At 32.8% G+C, this 21,003-nt stretch overlaps 2 protein-coding genes across 2 annotated transcripts; both read left to right on the forward strand.

Moving 5' to 3' along the window:
• Positions 1–1,813: 1,813 nt before the first annotated feature.
• On the forward strand, positions 1,814–7,533 carry LOC123701698 (cytosolic beta-glucosidase-like). The gene is made up of 7 exons (XM_045649203.1): positions 1,814–2,069; positions 2,643–2,731; positions 3,237–3,384; positions 4,445–4,608; positions 5,307–5,459; positions 6,104–6,195; positions 7,208–7,533. The coding sequence occupies exons 1-7, from the start codon at positions 1,940–1,942 to the stop codon at positions 7,506–7,508; spliced, it is 1,077 nt and encodes a 358-aa protein (XP_045505159.1). The 5' UTR covers positions 1,814–1,939; the 3' UTR covers positions 7,509–7,533.
• Positions 7,534–10,920: 3,387 nt separating this feature from the next.
• LOC123701866 (myrosinase 1-like) lies at positions 10,921–19,490 on the forward strand. The gene is made up of 11 exons (XM_045649449.1): positions 10,921–10,974; positions 11,967–12,070; positions 13,146–13,293; positions 13,536–13,702; positions 14,862–15,122; positions 15,659–15,747; positions 16,182–16,329; positions 16,768–16,931; positions 17,299–17,448; positions 17,943–18,031; positions 19,251–19,490. The coding sequence occupies exons 1-11, from the start codon at positions 10,946–10,948 to the stop codon at positions 19,471–19,473; spliced, it is 1,572 nt and encodes a 523-aa protein (XP_045505405.1). The 5' UTR covers positions 10,921–10,945; the 3' UTR covers positions 19,474–19,490.
• Positions 19,491–21,003: the final 1,513 nt, after the last annotated feature.

Genomic DNA, 21,003 nt, shown 5'->3' on the forward strand with positions numbered 1-21,003 from the left:
TGATAGGCGTAATGAGGTATCTGTAGTCTTCTTTGATATGAGCTGTGCATTTGACTGTGTTGACCATGAATTTCTACTCAGCAAATGTTTTCTGTACGGAATAAGAGGTCCAGCGCACAAGTGGCTGACCTCATACTTGACTAACCGTATGCAATGTGTAGAGATATCGTATATAGACAACAATTCGTTAAAAAAGTCGGTAAGATCACAATACGTACATAATAAATACGGAGTGCCACAAGGCAGTATCCTCGGGCCTCTCCTGTTCTTATTGTACATAAATGATCTTCCTAACGTTACAGAACATAAATGTACTCTGTTCGCGGATGATGTATCCATCACCATACCTCGTAACAAATTGACCACCTACAAAGAAGACATTTATTTGACTATTAAAAATGTAACAGAATGGCTAAAATATAATAATTTAACTCCTAACATTACAAAGACAAAACTAATGCAATTCTGTAATTATCATAACATTAGACATAACCTTGACATAATTTATAATGGACAACGTATTGACGAAGTTACTGAAACGGTATTTTTAGGTATCACATTAGACAACCACTTAAATTGGAAAGCTCACACGGATTCTGTTTGTACCCGTGTAAATAAGTTTGTATTTGCCCTCAGAAGAATTAAACAGATTATTGATGAGAGAGCGGCAATCATTGCATATCATGGTTATGTTTCATCGTTGCTTCGGTATGGTCTTATTTTATGGGGCAACTCTACTAACGTAAAAAAAGTTTTTATAGCTCAGAAAAGGTGTGTCAGAGCAATATGTGGAGTAGGGCCCTTAGAAAGTTGTCGAGACTTATTTAAGCGACTCGGACTTTTAACACTTACTTCCTTATACATCTTGGAGGTTGGAATATTTGTGAAACAGCATCCCTATATGTACATTAAAAGTTGTCAAAATAGTCAGTACCCAACCAGGGATCCTCACAGATTGCAACTTCCAATTTGTCGCACTGCTTTATGTAGCAAAAACAGTCATGTTATGAGTGCGAAGATATATAATAAAATCCCAATGGCATTTAAGGAATTGCCCATGCAATTGTTTAAACTTAAATTAAAAAAGTGGCTGCAATCTCATTGCTTTTATAATATAAATGAGTTCTTTGCTTGTAAACACTAAAGATAGAAAAGGTAGATAATAATAATAACTGTAATGTAAAATGTTAAAATTAATCTAAATATATATTGTAATTTAGTTAGTTAAATACACATAAATATTTGTATGCCAGTCTGCTGGCGAATTGTGCGGACTTTAATGTAATATATTGTAAAACCTTGTAGACCACAATTCCTGCAAATAAATTATTTCATTTCATTTCATTTCATTTCACTTGCAACATTTACAAATACAGACAAAAATGCTCATAAAATAAAAACTACTGGGCCTATCCGAATTAAATTTTTATGGGACCAATTCGACACCATCCCGCATCGAACAAAAAAGAATCACGTAAATCGGTTCAGAAACCTCGGAGTAATCGGTGTACATACACAAAATAAGCATACCGGCCGAATTGATAACCACCTCCTTTTTTTTGAAGTCGGTTAAAAATTCGTCGACGTCAATTAATTAATTAAACTTATGCATTTTTTTACAACATCAGACCGTATAGGTATCCCACAAGTACCGAGTCTGTAAATAATTTCTTCATTGAAGAAAAATAGATCTATCATGTCCAAACTTTAAGTTACTGTTATACGTAGAATTATGGTTTCACTGTATTGATACGTGGTTTAGCTTAGCAGGTAAAATATTTCTTCATGTTTTTCTTACTTTTTTGCAGGCGGCTGGACAAACCCCCTCATAGCAGACTGGTTCGCGGATTACTCCAGAAAAGTGTTCGAATTATACGCAGATCGAGTTAAAACTTGGCTAACTATAAACGAGCCATCAATATTATGTGATATTGGGTATATGACTGGGACATTTGCTCCTGGGATTATGGAGGACCAGTTTGCACCTTATATTTGTACCAAAAACATACTTCTAGCTCATGCGAAAGCTTATAGGATATTCGATCAGGAGTTTAGACAAATCAATGGAGGTAAATTATTTTTTATCAAAGATTTTTGTAGCCGATATTTGCATAATTGATAAATCGTAAACTAAGCTAGTTGAAAATAAATCCGAATAACTTAAAATAAAAAAAATATAATATATTTTTAAATTTCAAGATAGTTACCCAATATAAAAATCTATCGATATTAATATATGTACAAGCACTAGCACATCTTTCTATATCTGTATAATGAAACAGCAAGATTTCACATGTCCACTTATGAAAACATTGAAACAAAGTTAATCGTAGAAATGATTATGATTATCCATATACTATAATATTATAAAAGCGAAAGTTACTCTGTCTGTCTGTCTGTTACTCAATCACGCCTAAACTACTGAACCAATTTTCATGAAATTTGGTATGGAGATATTTTGATACCCGAGAAAGGACATAGGCTACTTTTTATCCCGGGAAAATGACGCAATCCCGGAAATCCCACGGGAACGGGAACTATGCGGGTTTTTCTTTGACTGCGCGGGTGAAGCCGCGGGCGGAAACCTAGTGTTTATATATAAATCATACCAAACTGAAGTTTTTGTTACAATAATCTTGCAGGTCGCATATCAATTCCAAATCAGGCGCCATGGTACGAGCCGCTAACACAAGACGATGAGGAGGTCGCTGAAATGGCTATGGAACTTGCGGTAAGTGTTTTATTGCTTTATACAAAATATTAAAAAAAGAGTCCGTGTTCCGAGCACGTGTGTCAGAAGTGAAACTTCTTTGCACCTTGCTACGTGATGTGACGGTATTACTATGACGCGACCTTGAAAATTCACTCTCAAAGCGCTTAAAGAAGTTTCACTTCAAAACATTTTAATTTATGAAATGCCCTGGTTAATCGCCGAGACTCTCTTTGTACTCGGAAAAAGTTCTAAGATCGAATGTAGAGCCAAGCGTCTCTACACGTGTTTACTCCTCAAGCCCTAGTAGAGATTGATATGACATTTGAATAGTTATATACGTCGTTAATAGGCACTTAGATTTCAAAGTATTTCTAAGTGGAATTCAAAATCAAAACAATTAAACTAAATTATCGTATTATGTAAATATTTATTTTATTTATACAATAAATAAATAGTTCATTTTATTCCTCGAAATGATAAATATGTGGTTTTAATTAATTAAATTATGTTTTCCAATTAACAGGCAGGTAGATTCTGTCATCCGATCTTTTCTAAGGATGGTGGATGGCCACCAAAACTAGAAAAACTAATGTGGAAGATCAGTCTCATGGAGGGACATAGACGATCTAGATTACCTGAGCTTACAGAAGAAGAGAAAAAATTGATAAGAGGTAGTTTTTCATTTAAACCAGTAGCATTTAAGTGAACTGAAACTCGATTTTCTTGAATGTAAGTTCATACATAGGTACATAACCTTAATATGTTTTTCTCATAACACCACTATTATTTTCCTTTTATTTTCATCATATTCCCTCCCCTCCTTTTCTAATGGGTTTCATCCGACTGCGATTTTTTTGCACTTTTTATTATTTTTAAAGGGATCTACCCCAGTCTATATACAACGACTTTTCGGACGAATAAATTCGTTTTACTTCATAGGTACATAATTCTCCCAAGAAATAGCATTGCGTTCTGTCTTATAATAATAAACTATATTTTTGTGTAGATATTATAAAAAAAAATTGAATTTTTGTGTTGGTTTTTTTTAAGCTTTTTAATATTATATTTGAAAATTGTAAATTAAATGCCGATTTTATCTTAACTTGAATATTTACATTGTTTAAATAGATAATATTTTGTCTGTCGAACTTTATTTTTATGTAGATATTATATTATATTATTAATATTATAAAAAATGAATTTTTATGTTGGTTTTTAACTTTTTATGTACTTTAATTTAATATTTTAAAATTGTAATTTTTGTATGCCGATTTTATTTTAATATGACTGACATTAGTTTTTAAATAGATATTCTGTTGATAATTTGTTAAACGTTATCTTGTGTATTTATCAGTTTTTTTTTTTTAATGTTCATAAGTCATAACCGTTTTCAAAAGCATGTAGTGTTAGCCTGTAAGTAATTGTTACACTTGATACGTTGAATTGTATTTTTCCTCTTATGCCATATATAGTGTAAACAATTGTTGGCTATCCTTTGTAAATAAATAAAAAAAATAAAAAAAAACTAATCTCATTGAAGTATTATAATTTCTATGATGTTTTACTTATAGAGGAAACGATAAAGTACCTACTATCCTATACACACGCAGTGTGGTGGTACAGTTTAAAAGCTCTACAATTTTTTAAATATCTAATATATGTAGATTATACCATTGAATATTAAATCAAATATTATATCTGTTCCATTGTATTTTATTCTCCTTTTAACAGGAACGGCAGATTTCTTCGGTCTAAACTACTATACCTCTCGTGCGATACGACAAGCGAAGCCGGGTGAGAAGATAGGACAGTGGTTCCTTGAGGGATCGCCAGAACTGAATGCGGTGATGGAAGTTCCAGCTGATGGTTATTATAGCTCTTCACCTCTTGTATATGTAAGTAACAGAATTACAAATATACAAACAAAGAAAATATAAATTCTTTATTGTGCCACAGAAAATTACAAATGAGATCAAATAAGTAAGTCAAAGAGTACAATATATTTGGACACGTATAAAAATACAAGCTGATGAACAGAACCTCCTCCTTTTGTTTTTGGAAATTGGTTAATTACGTGATCAGGATCAGTTTTTATTACATAATTAAAAAGAGAGATTTCAAAAATTTGTTAGCACATACCTAAGAGGTTCACAAATAACAGAATTGAATGATTATAATATTTAAAAAAACGTGTAATTTTTAGAAGTATTTCATTCGAATCTGGGAATATTAGCATGATAAATATTAAATTCGTTATTTAATTTTATTTAATTTAATTGAAGTTATACTTCTTTTGGCGCGATGGAGAAAAATGATGAGAGTGAATTTTTACGATGCGCGCGCACACCGACACCTAAATTTAACAGCATGAAGTTAGTTCTAGGTGGTATGAAAATTGTTAACTATGTTCAAGTTGTATATTCTAGTATTTTTTTTCCATACGCCGAAGTAGTATAACTTCTAACGCGTGTACATAAGTACACACACTCTTTTTTTATAGATATTGTAATACTCTGCTTAAAGGCTGCAGACACTTCCTTAAAGTTTATTATACCTCGAAAAGCATGGTCATTATCCTATAAAAATATTCTAGATATATCCTGAAGGCCTACGCAAACTGTTGAGCTGGATTAAACAGACATACGGAGACTGGGAGATCTTCATCACAGAACATGGCTACCCCTCCACTGGGCTGGAGCTCAATGACTATAATAGGATCGTTGCTATTGGAGAACACTTGGAACAGGTAGATACCTGTCAAGTAGATACTTGATATTATAAGTTTGTTAAAATTGTAACTCTATCTAAAACTACTGAATGGATGGATATTTTATTTTTATTTTTATAGCATTAAAATGATTGAGATGTTTATAAAGAATATAAAATGAAAAATCGATGATGAGACAGGATTAGAATCCGCGACTTTACCTAACAAAATTAAGAGTTCAGAAAATAGAAACATATTTTATTTCTCGATAAAGATGCATATTCGGATTACGGGTCATTGTTTGTATACATATTTAGGATATCTCCCGTTATAGTTTGCCGTATAACTTATTTTTATGATTTAAGATTACGTTTAGCATGAAAGCTCAAAGAAGGCCTATGTTTTTTTAAGCTATTGCATATCTTCTATCGTAGGCCTTGAGCGCGGGGACCGAATCTAGAAATTCCGTAATGAAAAAACCTCACGCTGCCCACTCCGACGGGCGGAGGTGTGGCTTGAAGGCATAGCATGCAATAGCTTTACCGCGGCAGTCCCCGAGTGCCACACGTTTTTTCTTTTTTATTTACAAACTTCCAAGTTTGAAATTTTATGAAACTTACGGTGAAGAGGAATTCCATTCCTTTACAGTTATATGTAGGTACTAACAATGTCACTTTCCTTAGGTCCAACGGTCCATAAAGGATGATGGTGTGAATGTTACTGGTTATACGCTCTGGTCCCTGCTGGATAATTTCGAGTGGGCAAGTGGTTTCTCGTAAGTATAAAATAGTTGACTATAATATTTTAAATGCAAAAGTATGTGGAGATGGATGGAGGTTAGTTATAATTTCTGAAAAACAGCATATCGAGGTGAAATTTACACACATATTGCTTAGTCCAGCATTAACTATATAGGATATTCTTACACTATACTACTTTATAAGAACCACGTAGTCTGTTTTTAGAAATAGCCTATGTACGATGATGTAGGTATCTCTAAATCAAATTTCATCCAGATTCGATTTTGCAAGAATTAGTAGGTAATAAACATTCCCTGACTCATCCACACAAACTTGTGTGTTTGTAGAAGCAGTAAGATTATTACCTACTAGCAGTCTGCCCCGGCTTCGCCCGTGGTACATATTTCCGATTTCGCAATAAGAGGTAGCCTATGCTCTTTCTCAGCTTGCAGCTCTGCAGCAGAAAGATTGTCTGTGATAAATTTCATCAAAATCGGTTGAGAGGTGAGAGGTGAGAGGTTGAGAGCGGGACAGCGTAACAGACAGACAGACAGAGTTACTTTCGCATTTATAATATATGTATAATAATATAATAAGCGGCCGCGGACTGCCCAGCCCCCCTAGCCCAGTGGCTTTCTGTTAGCGTAGCGTTCAATAGAATAGACTACGAATGTATGAGTAGATACGTTTATCTACAGCTTACGTCAATCTCATACATATTCTATTGAACGCTACGCTAATAGAAAGCCACTTGGCTAGGGGGGCAGGGCTGTATCTCTATAGTGCAGTCATGGGCAGGCTGCGGCTGGTGTCCCACAACACATTAAAATTCTCTAAAGGGCCTCTGCGTGTTGGACCTGTGTCCCCACGTAAGCCTCCCAAAGGACCGGGTACCTTCCTTCTGGCCGTACCCGTGTATTATGGAGAGAAACATAATAATAATAAGTAGGGATTTATAAACTTTACGACCATATAATTAATCTGTTCTAAAGTTATAAAAGCTCTATAGAAGTACTGATCAGATTTCCATTGTCTTTTTTTTTACAGCCAGCGGTTTGGTCTTTACCAAGTTGACATGGATGATCCAGAACTCAAAAGGATACCTCGATTGTCCTCCAAGTACTACACATGTGTGATTAAACACAACACATTTGATGTACCAAGTAACTGCTTCGACCAATCAGAAAGCGCGATTCGTGCTACGAGGCAATCCTTATCGAATTTACCAATCCCTAACATGGGGGAAAGCGTTAGTTTTTTCAAGGAAGTGTATGAGAATAGACGATGCATTGTAAAAGTTATGAAATTGGGGGCAAAGATGATGGCATTAGTTGGCGCGAATAATTAGGTGTCTATGTTTTTTTACCCTACATCATTTTAGAGGTTATCTCTCTATGATCAAATTAAAAGACAGTTTATATTTATTATGTAAATAATTATCGTTATGGTTTGCTGATGTAAAGTTGGAATGAATATAATTAAATATAATGTAAATTATAATTATTTATTGATATCAGAACTTGGCGTTTTATTTAACCTAACCCTATTTGAGGCTACGATTACGACCTACGTTTTTATAATTTTCTAACAAAAAAAATAATAATAGAAATCCTGTCCTGTTTTATCATTTTTGTCATGTTTCCGATACATTATAATAAATTATCATTTAAATATTAAAATTATACACTACTTATGGGCATTGCTCTCATAGGCCTCAATAATGTTCTAATTGGCCATTTCAAATTTCGAAGCAGGGTTCATTGAGCTATTATTACTACGTACAGAGAAGACTACGTACCTACCTATATATCAATACTTTTGCCGAAGTAACTATTCTCTAATCTGTGCTTTTGCAAATACATAGTTAAACAATTGTCATTTGTTAATTATTACAGGTTATTACAAGCATCATATTCTTGTAAAAACTAAAAAGGCGTTGTTTATGTTAAACAGTAGGAACTCGATTTAAATTGACTTTTAATTATTTTTCTCTTAATTATACTCTTGTATCACCAGAAAAAATACGAAGGTTTATATAAATGTTACCTCCGTGGGCAAAAACACGCCATAAGTCTATTAAAGGACATTAATGAATTTAAATGGGTTGTTGATTCATTATTACGAAAATTGTGGGATCTTTAATATGCTGATCAAGGTATAGGTAATTAAGTCATATTATAAATTATAAATACCTAATAATAAAAAAAAAAAACTATTAAGAAGCATCATCCTTAAAAAATCCATACTTAATATTATAAATGCGAAAGTAACTCTGTCTGTCTGTCTGTCTGTTACTCAATCACGCCTAAACTACTGAACCAATTTGCATGAAATTTGGTATGGAGATATTTTGATACCCGAGAAAGGACATAGGCTACTTTTTATTGCGAAATATATACCACGGGCGAAGCCGGGGCGGACCGCTAGTACTTTTTATGCGTAATTAACGTGATTTACTATGATGTTTAATAAATGTAAAAAAACGAAATCAATACAAATGAGAAGTAAAAGAAATATGTAGGAGTAAAGAAGTTCAATTGGCGCGGAACTCATGTTTTTTTTCAGTTTTGTTCATGTACATGTACAAACACACATATTTTTAATAGGTACTATAGATTTAAAAAAAACATATTTCTCAACATAAGTTATTTCCAACTTGAGTGAATAAGTTTTTGTAACTTTGAATATAGACGTTCCTTTTTCCTAATCGTAATACATTACCTAAACTCCCTTCGTATGAAATTCAAAGGGTCTTACCACAAAACAATTAAAACACAGTTTAACTTTAAACCAGGGATAAACCAGGGACCACTGTAATAGTCGTCTTTGTGATATACGATAAAACCAGAAAAGAGAACCCGCGCTTAAAGATAAACCCTGCCTAAGTTTTAATCTATACTTAATAGTTAATATTATAATTATTATAATCTATACTAATACTAATATAACAAAGCTGAAGAATTTGTTTGTTTGTTTGAACGCGCTAATCTCCGGAACTACTGGTCCGATTTGAAAATTCTTTCGGTGTTAGATAGCCCATTTATCGAGGAAGGTTATAGGCTATAATATAACATCACGCTACGACCAACAGGAGTGGAGCCACGGGGGTGAAACGCGGAGCAGCTAGTATACGATAAAACCAGAAAAGAGAACCCGCGCTTAAAGATAAACCCTGCCTTAGTTTTAATTCAAGATATAAATAAATTTGACATCTTGCAATTATTTCAGTGTATTTAATCTCTGTGTGTTAATTGTATTAATATATTTTAAGATTATTACATCAAATAAATAATTTATTAAATAATTTGTAATTTTCATGTTCACGTTCATGTTCATTTTCATTTTCATCCTCATTTTCATTTTCGTGTGTGCACGTGTGATACACATTGCACACATTACAATTCCTATGGTGGATTTCTTTTGTAGTAATAATTCTTATTTTCTCTCTCTAATCTAATGCTCCGTTTGTCCACAAAAATTACCCACTAAACAATAAAATAACATTCTTCATTATAATATTATGAAGTACAGTAATTGTAGATTTGCGGGTATTTGAACATTTGCTCAACACAATCAGTTGGCATGTCCGGGCTAGAGAAGGGGTCAGTCAATATCGAACTGTCCGACCGAACGCGCGTATAGTAGCGTAGCAAATTACATGGCTTAGTAATGACGGTTAAAAAGATTTTATTATAATAAGTTAGTGATATTTAGTGTGGATATACCTAATGGATTTACAAAGTATACTATGTAACAATACCTATATGAGTTTTCGTGAATGCCTTATCTTGTAGAAGGCTATAAATTCAACACACTAAAGTTTACAACGTAGCGGCAACGTCGCATTGGTTCTTGATTTTGATGGGTAATTAGAAATTATATTATAATTAGTTTAAATATTTGAGAGGCGTAATAAGGTGAAGGTCAACGATCCCTTTTGTTTGTCGCTATTTAGTTTAATAGATATACAAACAAACAAAATATGATTAATTCATATTTTAATATGTTTATTTGAATAAAGAGAGCGAACTATGTACCAGGTACTTCTAACAATTTTAACACTGATGGATTTGTAGTTGGTTTAAAATGAATTTTTTGTATTCCATAAATGATTACTGTTCCTCGCGTTTTGACAAATGGTGTGACAGCCACAAATTTTGATACTGTCGCATCTTTTTTCTATGAACCTCGGTAATTTATTACCAAGATTTTTTTTCATAATATAATATAAATGGAAAAGTTATAATATGAAGCTATTTTTATAGCACCCAGTACCTACTGTATACACTGCGTAGTTATGTTAAATCTTTAAAATTAATTACTTATTACACCTTGTTTGATTTCAGTATGAAATCAAACTATTTCCATGTCAATAAATATTCAATAGCCGTGGTTCCTTGACCAGTTCAATGGGAATTCAACAATATATTGATTTTTATGATTTATCTTTTATTAAAAGCCTCTACTTTCCGTTATGATGTTTTCAACGTTAAAATATACAGTTTATTTTTTATAACTTTATGAGCAATTTGCATTTTTTCTCACTTCGTAGAACTTTAAAATAAATTATAGGTACACATCAAACAGGAGTAAAAGCTTTTCAATTTCATCAATAATTGCAAAGCCAATTAAATTATAGATCTCTTAGACTATACATACGTTTTTTTTAATAAAAAAGTCAGTCTTACATTAATTCCCCATCTCTCGGACTATATAATGTTTATAATAATTAAAAATTAAGTTCACACATTATTTAATATAAAATATAAATAGTCAGTTGTGATCATGACCTTCCGGGTACTGGTTGTGTTCAGGTTAGTTAAAAATAGTTTTAATTTATTTATTTATTTCAAGTGTTTATGTATTACTACACAATGACAAGATGGTTTTTGATGAAATTGAAGATGGCAGTAGATAGATTTTCGGGAATAATGTTTATTTAGAAATATTTACTTTTACGGTTTAAGGGAATTTGGTGAAATATTTATTTGAAGTTCGTTTGTTTTATAACGTTAAAAGTTACTTTTTCTTCTTTTAATATAAATACAATACAATTTGGAATTGACATAACGATTTTGACGAACATTAATTTTAACATAGCGAATTGTTGTTAAAATACATTTTGATAAACACTTCCAAATGTGATAATTGAGATAAGTACAATTAAACATTGCATATTTTTAGAAATAAAAATATCATACTGACTGACACATGCCAGATGCACGCTTGTTCCCGAAAATAATATTTTTCCCGCTTCTACAACATTTTTTTTTTAATTTTTATTACGTAATGCTACGCTGCTATCGATCGTAGTACGATTACAAACTAGACTTATACTTGATGCTTCCTTGGATTTCCAAGACAAGATTTTTTCTATTCGAAGTAATTTCTGAGGTTAACGGGATTATTTAACAAAACTTTTTATCTTTATAATAGAGACTTTTCCTTTATAATAGATAACTAATTAAACTAATTTCGTCCTTTAATTATTTTTGAATGTTACGACTGGCAACATATTTTAATACTAGCTGTTCCTCGCGGTTTCATCCGCATTGCTCTGCTCCTGTTACTTATATCTAGAGAGAAGAAACATTTTTTAACGTGAATCAAACCGGGCAAAGCCAGAACGAATCCTTAGCATATTATATTATGTAGGATTTGTTTTGCAGATTCCTTAATATTTTTACTACAGAGTTCATAATCTATTTCTCTATTCCTCATGCCTCTCTCTAGCTCTATGATTAAAATATATACCTCTTTCCTATCTTTATCTTGATCACTAAAATATAACATCACAAAATTTCAGCGTCCTTTGCACCGCACAATGCTTGGCCCACTCGTTTCCACCAGGGTTCAAATTTGGCGCCGCGACATCAGCTTATCAAATAGAAGGGGGTTGGAATGCTTCTGGTAAGAAATATATTATTTAGGGCATTGAGATTTAGGGCCGATTTTTCAATCCATAGTTAAAACTTATCCGCCCAATAAAGTATTACACGATAATATTAAAATGTCACCCGTAAACTGTCAAATACGGCCAATGTTTACCTACATTAATTAAATAACGTACTAAACTACCATTTTTGAAATGGTAGTTTAGTACGATATTCGACGAATAAGTATAATTAACCAAGGATTGAAAAATCAGCCCTTAGAAAAACAGACTGTCTTACCACAAAAAAGTTTATGCAGGGTTTAACTTTAAGCGCGGTTTCTCTTTAATCTGGTTTTGCCGTATTTCACAATATAGACATGTGACAAATCCCTGGTTTAAAGTTAGACTGTGTTTAAATTGTTTTGTGGAAACCCAGTGGTTTGATAGATAGATTAGATATGATTTTGAAATGTAGGTTTTTAGAACAAATTGAATATTTTAGGTAATTTTCAAGGTAGCCATTATCTGGGTTAATTGGTTAAAATTTTAATACGATATGTTAAATAATTAAACACATTTATTCGGATAAAAGGATTATGTTTATATTTTCTTTATTATTATTCCATAATTAATTAATTTATTTGTTTAATCTTACCTGCTCCAGCGGCGTTAAAAAATTTATACAAAAACTTGCGGATAAAGCCGCAGTCAGATAGCTATTACATCACAAGATGTGACGAGACGCAAAGAATTAATACTGAACATAATATGGGTATTTCATAATAGGTGTGTTAATTGAATTCTTTAATTATTAATTTTTAATGTATGTGTCTATAATAATATATACTATCTATTGTAAACAATTTGAATCATAGGGTTGAATTATTCAATCAGTTATTTCTTTATGCATTTTTATTGCATCCTTTAGACTCTGTTTCCACCAGAGATGTGCGAGGATGCGTATCGAGGGATGTTTGTAAACAACCAATAGTATCGATTCGAACGCTTAATGAAGCAATACTATTGGTTCTTGACAAACACACACTTCGCTACGCATCCTCGCACATCTAGTGGAAATACAGCGTAATGTAAACATTTATTGGCTTTCAGGCAAAGGTCGTAACATTTGGGATACATTTACACACGGTACAAGCAATATAGTGGTCGATAAAAGCAGTGGGGACATAGCATGCGACTCCTACCATTTGTGGCAACAAGATGTTAACATGGCTGAAGAATTGGGGCTCGATTTTTATCGGTGAATTTTCTATTATTACACTTATTATAGTAAAATTATTGAAAAAGGTTGTGCGAGCATTTTTGTGGGCAAGTGCATCATATGGCACAGGCAACTGTTTATGATTTTTATTTTAAAGTATATTTCAAATTTTTAATATTATAAATATTATACCACTAACCCCACTCATAATATTTTGTCTAGGTAACTAAGGAATATGATATCAAAGTATTTACATACATACGTACATTTTACTATTCCAGATTCTCCATATCATGGTCCAGGCTACTCCCAAAAGCGTTCGCAAATGAGATCGATGAAGATGGAGTAGCATATTACAACAATTTGATAAATGAATTGTTGAAACGCAACATAGAGCCTGTTATTACTCTGTATCATTATGACCTTCCACAGATTCTGCAAGATCTTGGTGAGTTTTATAGCTATTTGAAAGAAGGGAAATTATTAGCACAAGCTGATGTTAGGGATCCGCTCCGCTCTATTTGTAGTCACATATTTATTTCTGGACGTATTTGCATTTAGTGAGGTGGGGTATAGGACACCTATATAAAGAACCTGTACAATATTTACGTCTATTAAAATCGAGCCTAAAATGTCAAAGTTAAAATAACTATTGTAGACTCAGGCCCGTGCTAAAAAAATAAAATGACGTACAAAATCAAATGACCAAATTTACCCCGGCAACTGTCGAAAAATAAAAATAAATTCCGACTTTGTGGACCACCATTTTTGTACGGAATAATGGATTAAAAGCAGTATAGAAACACTAAACAGTATGACACAGATGCCGTACAAAATCAAATGACCAAATTTACCCCGGCAACTGTCGAAAAATAAAAATAAATTCCGACTTTGTGGACCACCATTTTTGTACGGCATCTGTGTCATACTATTTCTATACTGCTTTTAATCCATTATTCCGCAACGCCGTACAAAAATCATGGAGAGAAAATCTCTACCTGAACTTTCGAATTCTCATCTGCACTCAGGTGGACAGCTTACAAGTGATGTCATAGTGCTGAATCTTATTATTTAATGCTCTTATATCGTTCTAGATAGGTCACCTGGTGGGTCAAATGTCCCATAATTTTTTCAACATGGGCCTGTAGTCTATTGATGCACATTATATTATACCGTTTAATAATATCTCAAGTTTCATTTGATGCGATTATAATATAGGTACTATTGGCTATTCTATTTCACTTTGTTCACGTGCTACCGTAATATAATGAAACTTGGACAACTACACAGTTTCCGTCTACTTACTAATATATAATACTAGCTTACCCCCGCGGCTTCGCCCGCTTTGTCTAAAACCTTCCTCTTGAATCCCTCTATCTATTAAAAAAACGCATCAAAATCCGTTGCGTAGTTTTAAAGATTTAAGCATACAAAGGGACATATAGAGACGACTTTGTTTTATATTATGTACCTACTACCTAGTGATTATACATACCTACTTAATAATTACTATAAAGACTGATAAAACGTTTGCAAGAGATAAATTGCTTGTCTATTACAATATTTTTTTCATAATAAGTATATAATATTATAGTAATTTATTTCAGGTGGCTGGGTGAACCCCCTCATAGCAGACTGGTTTGCCAACTACGCCAAAGTAGCTTACTCCCTCTACGCTGACAGAGTAAAGACTTGGCTCACCATCAACGAACCATCCATACTGTGCGACTACATTTTCACCACTGGGATGTTTCCTCCAATGATAAAGGAACCCGTACTGGGACCATATTTGTGTAATAAGAATGTCCTGTTAGCGCATGCCAAGGCTTGGAGAATATATGATGAAGAATACAAGCCTGTTTTTAAAGGTACCTATAATATTATGTGTTATTAGTTCGAGTTAATGAGGTCGTTAAATCCATACTTATGTGTCTTTTTAGATATATTAAATTTATTAATTACTAGCTTTCCAACCGCGGCTTCGCCCGCGCAGTCAAAGAAAAACCCGAATAGTTCTCGTTCCTGTGGGATTTCCGGGATAAAACCTATCCTATGTCCCGGGGTAAAAAGTAGCCTATGTCTCTCGGGTATCAAAATATCTCTATACCAAATTTCATGCAAATTGGTTCAGTAGTTATAAGGCGTGATTGAGTAACAGACAGTTACTTTACAGATACTACAGTTACTTTCGCATTTATAATATTAGGTAAGTATGGAAGTATGGATATAATCGGCAACAAAAAAAGGGATTATTGCGTGACAAATGACAGTCGTCTTAATAATCATCACTGCCACATGGACCATTACGATTAATTTTGTAATTAAAAGATTAGCAAGAAATAAATAAATGATTTATTGTTGTACAGCAACAAAATTACTTATTACATAATCATTTTAATTTCAGGTCGAGTATCGATAGCCAATAACCCAGTATGGATAGAACCAGCTTCTCCAGAACATGCAAACTTGGCGGAACTCGCCAGGGAATTTGGGGTGAATTTCTTACCATTATTTATTTTACAGACAATATAATACCTACACACTACTGCAGTAGTCATACCATTTCGATAGAAGTGCATATTAATTACAACGTAAAAAAATCTTTTTGAAGTGAAAACTTCTTTAGCGGCGTTGAGCACTTTTTCTGTTATGGGTATAAAATCTTAAACTCGCGTCAGGACTACGTGACCTGATCGAAAAAGCGTAAGACGGATGGAGAGTAGACAGCTATCCCCTCTCTACTACGCGCGTTTTCACTTCAGCTGCCGGCACTCCCGGAGTGCAACCCGTTTTTTTTTTATATTCTTATTTCTTACCAAACGTACTTTATATAGGTACCTACTAAAAGCACTTTAACTGTGCAATATTTTAAATATCTATTATTTGTATGAATTTATTGTAAATCTTTGTTAAATAATTAATTTCAGGCTGGTCGTTATTCCCATCCTATATATTCAAAAAAGGGTGGATGGCCACCAAGTGTCGAGAAGCACATGGCAATACTGAGCAAGAAGCAAGGCTATTCAGAATCAAGACTACCCTCATTCAGTATTGAAGAAATTGAACTTATACGAGGTAAAGTTTTATGTGATGTCTTTTATTTATTACTAGCTTTCCGCCTGCGGCTTTGCCCGCGTTTTCAAAGAAAAACCCGCATAGTCCCCGTTCCCGTGGGATTTCCGGGATAAAACTTAGCCTATATTACTACTTACTATATTAGACGTGGATAATGTAGCTTTCGAATGGTGAAAGAATTTTTAAAATCGGTCCAGTAGTTTTTGAGCCTTTTCTTTACAATCAAACAAACAAACAAAGTTTTCCTCTTTATAATATTATTAGTGTAGATATGCTGACCTCTAAAATCTTAGACAAAGCAGACCATAATAGTTACCATATCCGTAAACAATTAATCAGTATTTCTGTATGTTGTACGACATACACGGTGAATAAATCCCGTTTAAAATCCGTTAAAGTCTTTAATTTGTAAACTGGACACATTATTTTATTTTACAGGTACTTACGACTATTACGGACTTAATCATTACACGAGTCGTGTTATTCGTCCAAGACGACCAGGCGAAGAAATTGGGCCATGGATCTTCTACGGCTCCACGGAGTTGGATGCTGTGCTGGAAACGCCGAAGTCCTGGCCCACCACTGATGCTGATGATGTTGTTGTAAGTGCTTTCAAAAGATGAATATTATATCCCTTTGCAAAAAGATAAAGTTTACTCAAGGATACTTACCTACCGGGATTATATCGAAGTAAAGGTGTTTTATCCTATCCCAGGTAACAAGTTACAAAATACGGGAGCATTTAAATATTCTTATCACTAACATTTACTGTAAAGAAAATAAATAGGTATTCCAAATTTATTAATTCACTTCTTTCGTTATGTATTTCATACCTAAAATATGAGGATCGTTTCTAATGTTCATTTAGATTACGACAATATTCAATCGTGAAAAGAATTTATTCTATTCTATGTTTAGAGCAATTAGCAAATGAATTAATTATTTCTCAAACAAAATATTATTTTCTAGATGTATCCTAAAGGAATTCGTAAGCAATTAGAATGGCTTCATCACAAATACGGAAATATAACCTTCCTGATAACAGAAAACGGCTGTGCAAGTCGCAGTGATGACAATGACCAAGACAGAATAGCCTTTATTAAAAGCTATTTAGAGCAGGTACCTAACACTTTTATTGATTCAGTTATTCCTTTAAAATTTCAGAATATACAGGATGGAAATTTTACAATGGGCCCTGAATGGAAAGTACTTACTTACCTACTTCAAAATTTTTCAACAACGAATTTTTCTTTCAGCAAAATTTGTTATATTATCAAGTTGTGTTTGTATTTCAACTTTCAAGTAGTTACTTCCTCTCCAGAGCCAATTGAAAATATCCACCCTGTATATTGCATATAACTAGTAGTATGTGTGAACATGTTCTAAAAAGTCTTGTCAAATTGGTTATTTTTTTAATCGGAATGTGACAGGAGTAAAAAATCGTCAATGTTGATTTCAAACACTGATTTCAAATAACTACTAGTCAACTGAAAAAAACATGATTGCCGCTTTTAAAACTTAACCAAACTGAGTAAAGTTTAACAAGAACACATCCATTTCTTAATTTTTTGTTCAGACTATATATTTTAATAACGACTATCTTTATTTTTTAGGTATCCCTTGCTATTAAAGAAGGTATTCATGTAGAAGGATACACTGTGTGGTCACTGATGGATAACTTTGAATGGCTTTTTGGTTACAAGTAAGTTTAATTTATAAGTTTAAATTGTTGCTAACTGGCAACACTGTGAAATATATACTCATTGCCTCATTGGAGTATTTTATGAGAAAGATTGAATTTTGTCTATGGATAAAAGAGAATAAACTACAAAAACAGCAAAACTATATCCAAATATCCGTTATCGAAGCGAGATTTCCATAATATTATGGAGACCGGGTTTGGTTGTCTCACGGGTTGGTTGTCACAGGGGTCTTAACACAAAACTGAACTATCGAATAAGTCTGTTGAACAGCGTGGCAAGAGCGATACAGTGACAACGCTGTCCCCACTTCGCGTCAGACCGCTCCGATCTACCGTGAGGGCCTCACACGAGTTTATTGTTTTCGCACAGCAAAAGTAAATTTTTGTGCTGCTGTGTCGAACCTCGTTATTATACCTTCTTGTTTCACAGTAATAATCTTTCAGTTCATTTAATGATGATGAAATGTGTTTTATAATATCGTAGTACAGTTTTTTAGATATTCATTGACCGGAATTTATTTTCAATGTTTTTTTTCTAAAACGTGATATGGGGCTCGTTGTCACAAATTTTCGGGGGCTGGTTGTCACATGTCAACCAGCTCCCTGTATGCGAGCTGACTTTATTTGCGTTTTGAGGTTGTTTGTTTCAGCCGTTAATTTTCAATCAACACCGGAAAATCACCCTAACAAACCTGCTGGAAGTCCATATATCCTTGATGACTCTTGATTTTATTGACTCACGTTTATTAAGTATTATTTGCTAAAATTGTGATTCTTAATATTCAGACTGAAATAAAGACTGTCTACGGTTTCATTTGGTTAAGAGTTCTTAATTAAAAACTATTCCGTAAAATTATAAGACCAAAAAGTGACTTTCTATTTATAAATTGCCTGTTATTTAGTATGTGACTACCTACCCTAGGCATTGTGACAACCATCCCTGACCCGGGGTTATAAGTCACATTTTTCTTTAGGGTGAAAATACAAAATATTTCTACAACTGATAATATAATACAAAAATACGTTTATTTATTTTGTAACAGAATAATTACACTATCGTTTGGTATACAAATATCATTCCTAAACAACGTATTTTGGAAGTTACATAAAAAAAGTTAAAAATGTGACTTTCATCCCCGCTCTCCCCTACAATCTAAAAAAACACTATTAATATAATGATAAATCACCCAGAAAATTTTGTTTATTTTTTATTTTTCAGAACTAAATACGGGTTATACAAAGTCGACTTCAATGATCCTCAGCGAAGAAGAACACCACGTGCGTCGGCGCATTATTACGCAAATGTCATCAAAACCAGAACAACAGATTTCCCGACGAATATAAGACATAAAAAAAAATATTATAATAATCGCTCGAACGCGAAAAGCCTTCACAGCCATAATATATTGTTATTTATTTTATGTTGGTTATGTGTAAAATAAAATTCTCTTCTAAATTATTCTTATTTTGTCTCGTTTTACTGATAGTGTAGTCTGAATACTAATATTATAATAAAGCTTAAGAGTTTGTTTGAACGCGCTAATCTCAGGAACTACTTGTCCGATTTGAAAAATTATTTCGGTGTTAGATAGCCCATTATCGAGGAAGGTTATAGCACAGTATTACAATACCTATTATTGTATCATCACCCTAAGACAGGAGCGGAACAATACGGGTGAAACCGCGAGGCACAAGGGTCCAAGGGAAAATGACAACACGTTTTCAAGTTAAGTGGTTTTAATTTCATAATCTATACTTAATATTTTGTAGAGTTAGTTTGTTTGTTTGACGCGTTTATCTCAGGCTCTGATTTGAAAAAAATTTTACATGTTTGATAGCCCATTTATCGAAGGCTATTATCATTACGCCAAGACCAACAGGAGGGGAGCCACGCGGGTGAAACCGAAAAAGCGCAGCTAGTAATGTATATTGCATATAAGATCTAAATATTAAATTACAATAACTTCCATTTTAATAACATGATTTAGGAAGGGTTAGTAAGAGGAATTAGGCATCATAGGTAATAATAACACGTTTATTACAAAATCATTTAATGAATAATAAAAATAACACTTTTAAAAATTGTCATGCTTATTTAAAATTTTCTTATACTTTAAGATTTATAAATATGTATGTAAAAATTGCATTTAATGCTATAAAATAATTTTAATCTTAATAACTGGATACATTCATGTAAAAGTTGTATAAAAATAAAAGTAAAAAATTGTATAAGTACTTATTTGCATTCAATTTTAAAGAGTACCTATGGCAAAAACAAATTATTCTTATTTTTTTTTTATTGGCAGTAAATTTCCTCTTTTTTGAACAATGCCAAAAAGTCTTGCTAGAGTATATGCATAAATTACGATTTTAAAACAGCACCAAAACATGTATAAGAATAAATTTCAAGCATAGAGTGAAGATACGTTCTAGGGAAGCGCGTTCCATCTTAGACCACATCTCAGCTTAACATCAGGGGAGATTGTGGTCAAGCGCTTCCTTATACCCAATAAAAAAAAAATAGTTTGGAAAATCCAAAAGTGCACGCCTCATAATCTCATCCTTTACAATAAAATTGATTATTTATAATGAGTACACTATAAATATAAAAAAGAAATAAAATAAAACAGTTGGAAAAGTAAAGAAAGCGGTACCGTAATAATTGAGCTATTTTTCTTGTGGCCCCACCTAGATGTGAAACTGCGCAGGTTTAAGGGACTGACTACCAACTTATTTTTTTAAACCTTGGCTTATATTATAAAGAATCGATTTTATAATGGTGAATTTTGAGTACACTATAAATATAAAAAAATAAATAAAAATATAAAGAATATATATAGATATACTAAAATTATGGAGAACAGTCGATATTTTTTTTTGTTTATTTAATAACAATTAAACCACATCGAATCAGACCCTGAAAAATGAAAGGGTTCTATTCCTAAGCATACTCAAGCGTAAGAGAAAAAAAA

Source organism: Colias croceus, chromosome 22 (genome assembly GCF_905220415.1).
Source record: "Colias croceus chromosome 22, ilColCroc2.1".
NCBI classification, from domain to species: domain Eukaryota; kingdom Metazoa; phylum Arthropoda; class Insecta; order Lepidoptera; family Pieridae; genus Colias; species Colias croceus.

Excerpts from the sequence above, each read along its gene's own strand:
- LOC123701866 (XM_045649449.1), top strand. The coding sequence starts at position 10,946 with ATGACCTTCCGGGTACTGGTTGTGTTCAG. Across the intron at positions 13,703-14,861 it reads ACAGATTCTGCAAGATCTTG|GTGGCTGGGTGAACCCCCTC; the intron begins GTGAGTTTTATA and ends AATTTATTTCAG. Across the intron at positions 17,449-17,942 it reads TTAAAAGCTATTTAGAGCAG|GTATCCCTTGCTATTAAAGA; the intron begins GTACCTAACACT and ends TTTATTTTTTAG.
- LOC123701698 (XM_045649203.1), top strand. The coding sequence starts at position 1,940 with ATGACTGGGACATTTGCTCCTGGGATTATGGAGGACCAGTTTGCACCT. Across the intron at positions 2,070-2,642 it reads GTTTAGACAAATCAATGGAG|GTCGCATATCAATTCCAAAT; the intron begins GTAAATTATTTT and ends ATAATCTTGCAG. Across the intron at positions 6,196-7,207 it reads GAGTGGGCAAGTGGTTTCTC|CCAGCGGTTTGGTCTTTACC; the intron begins GTAAGTATAAAA and ends TTTTTTTTACAG.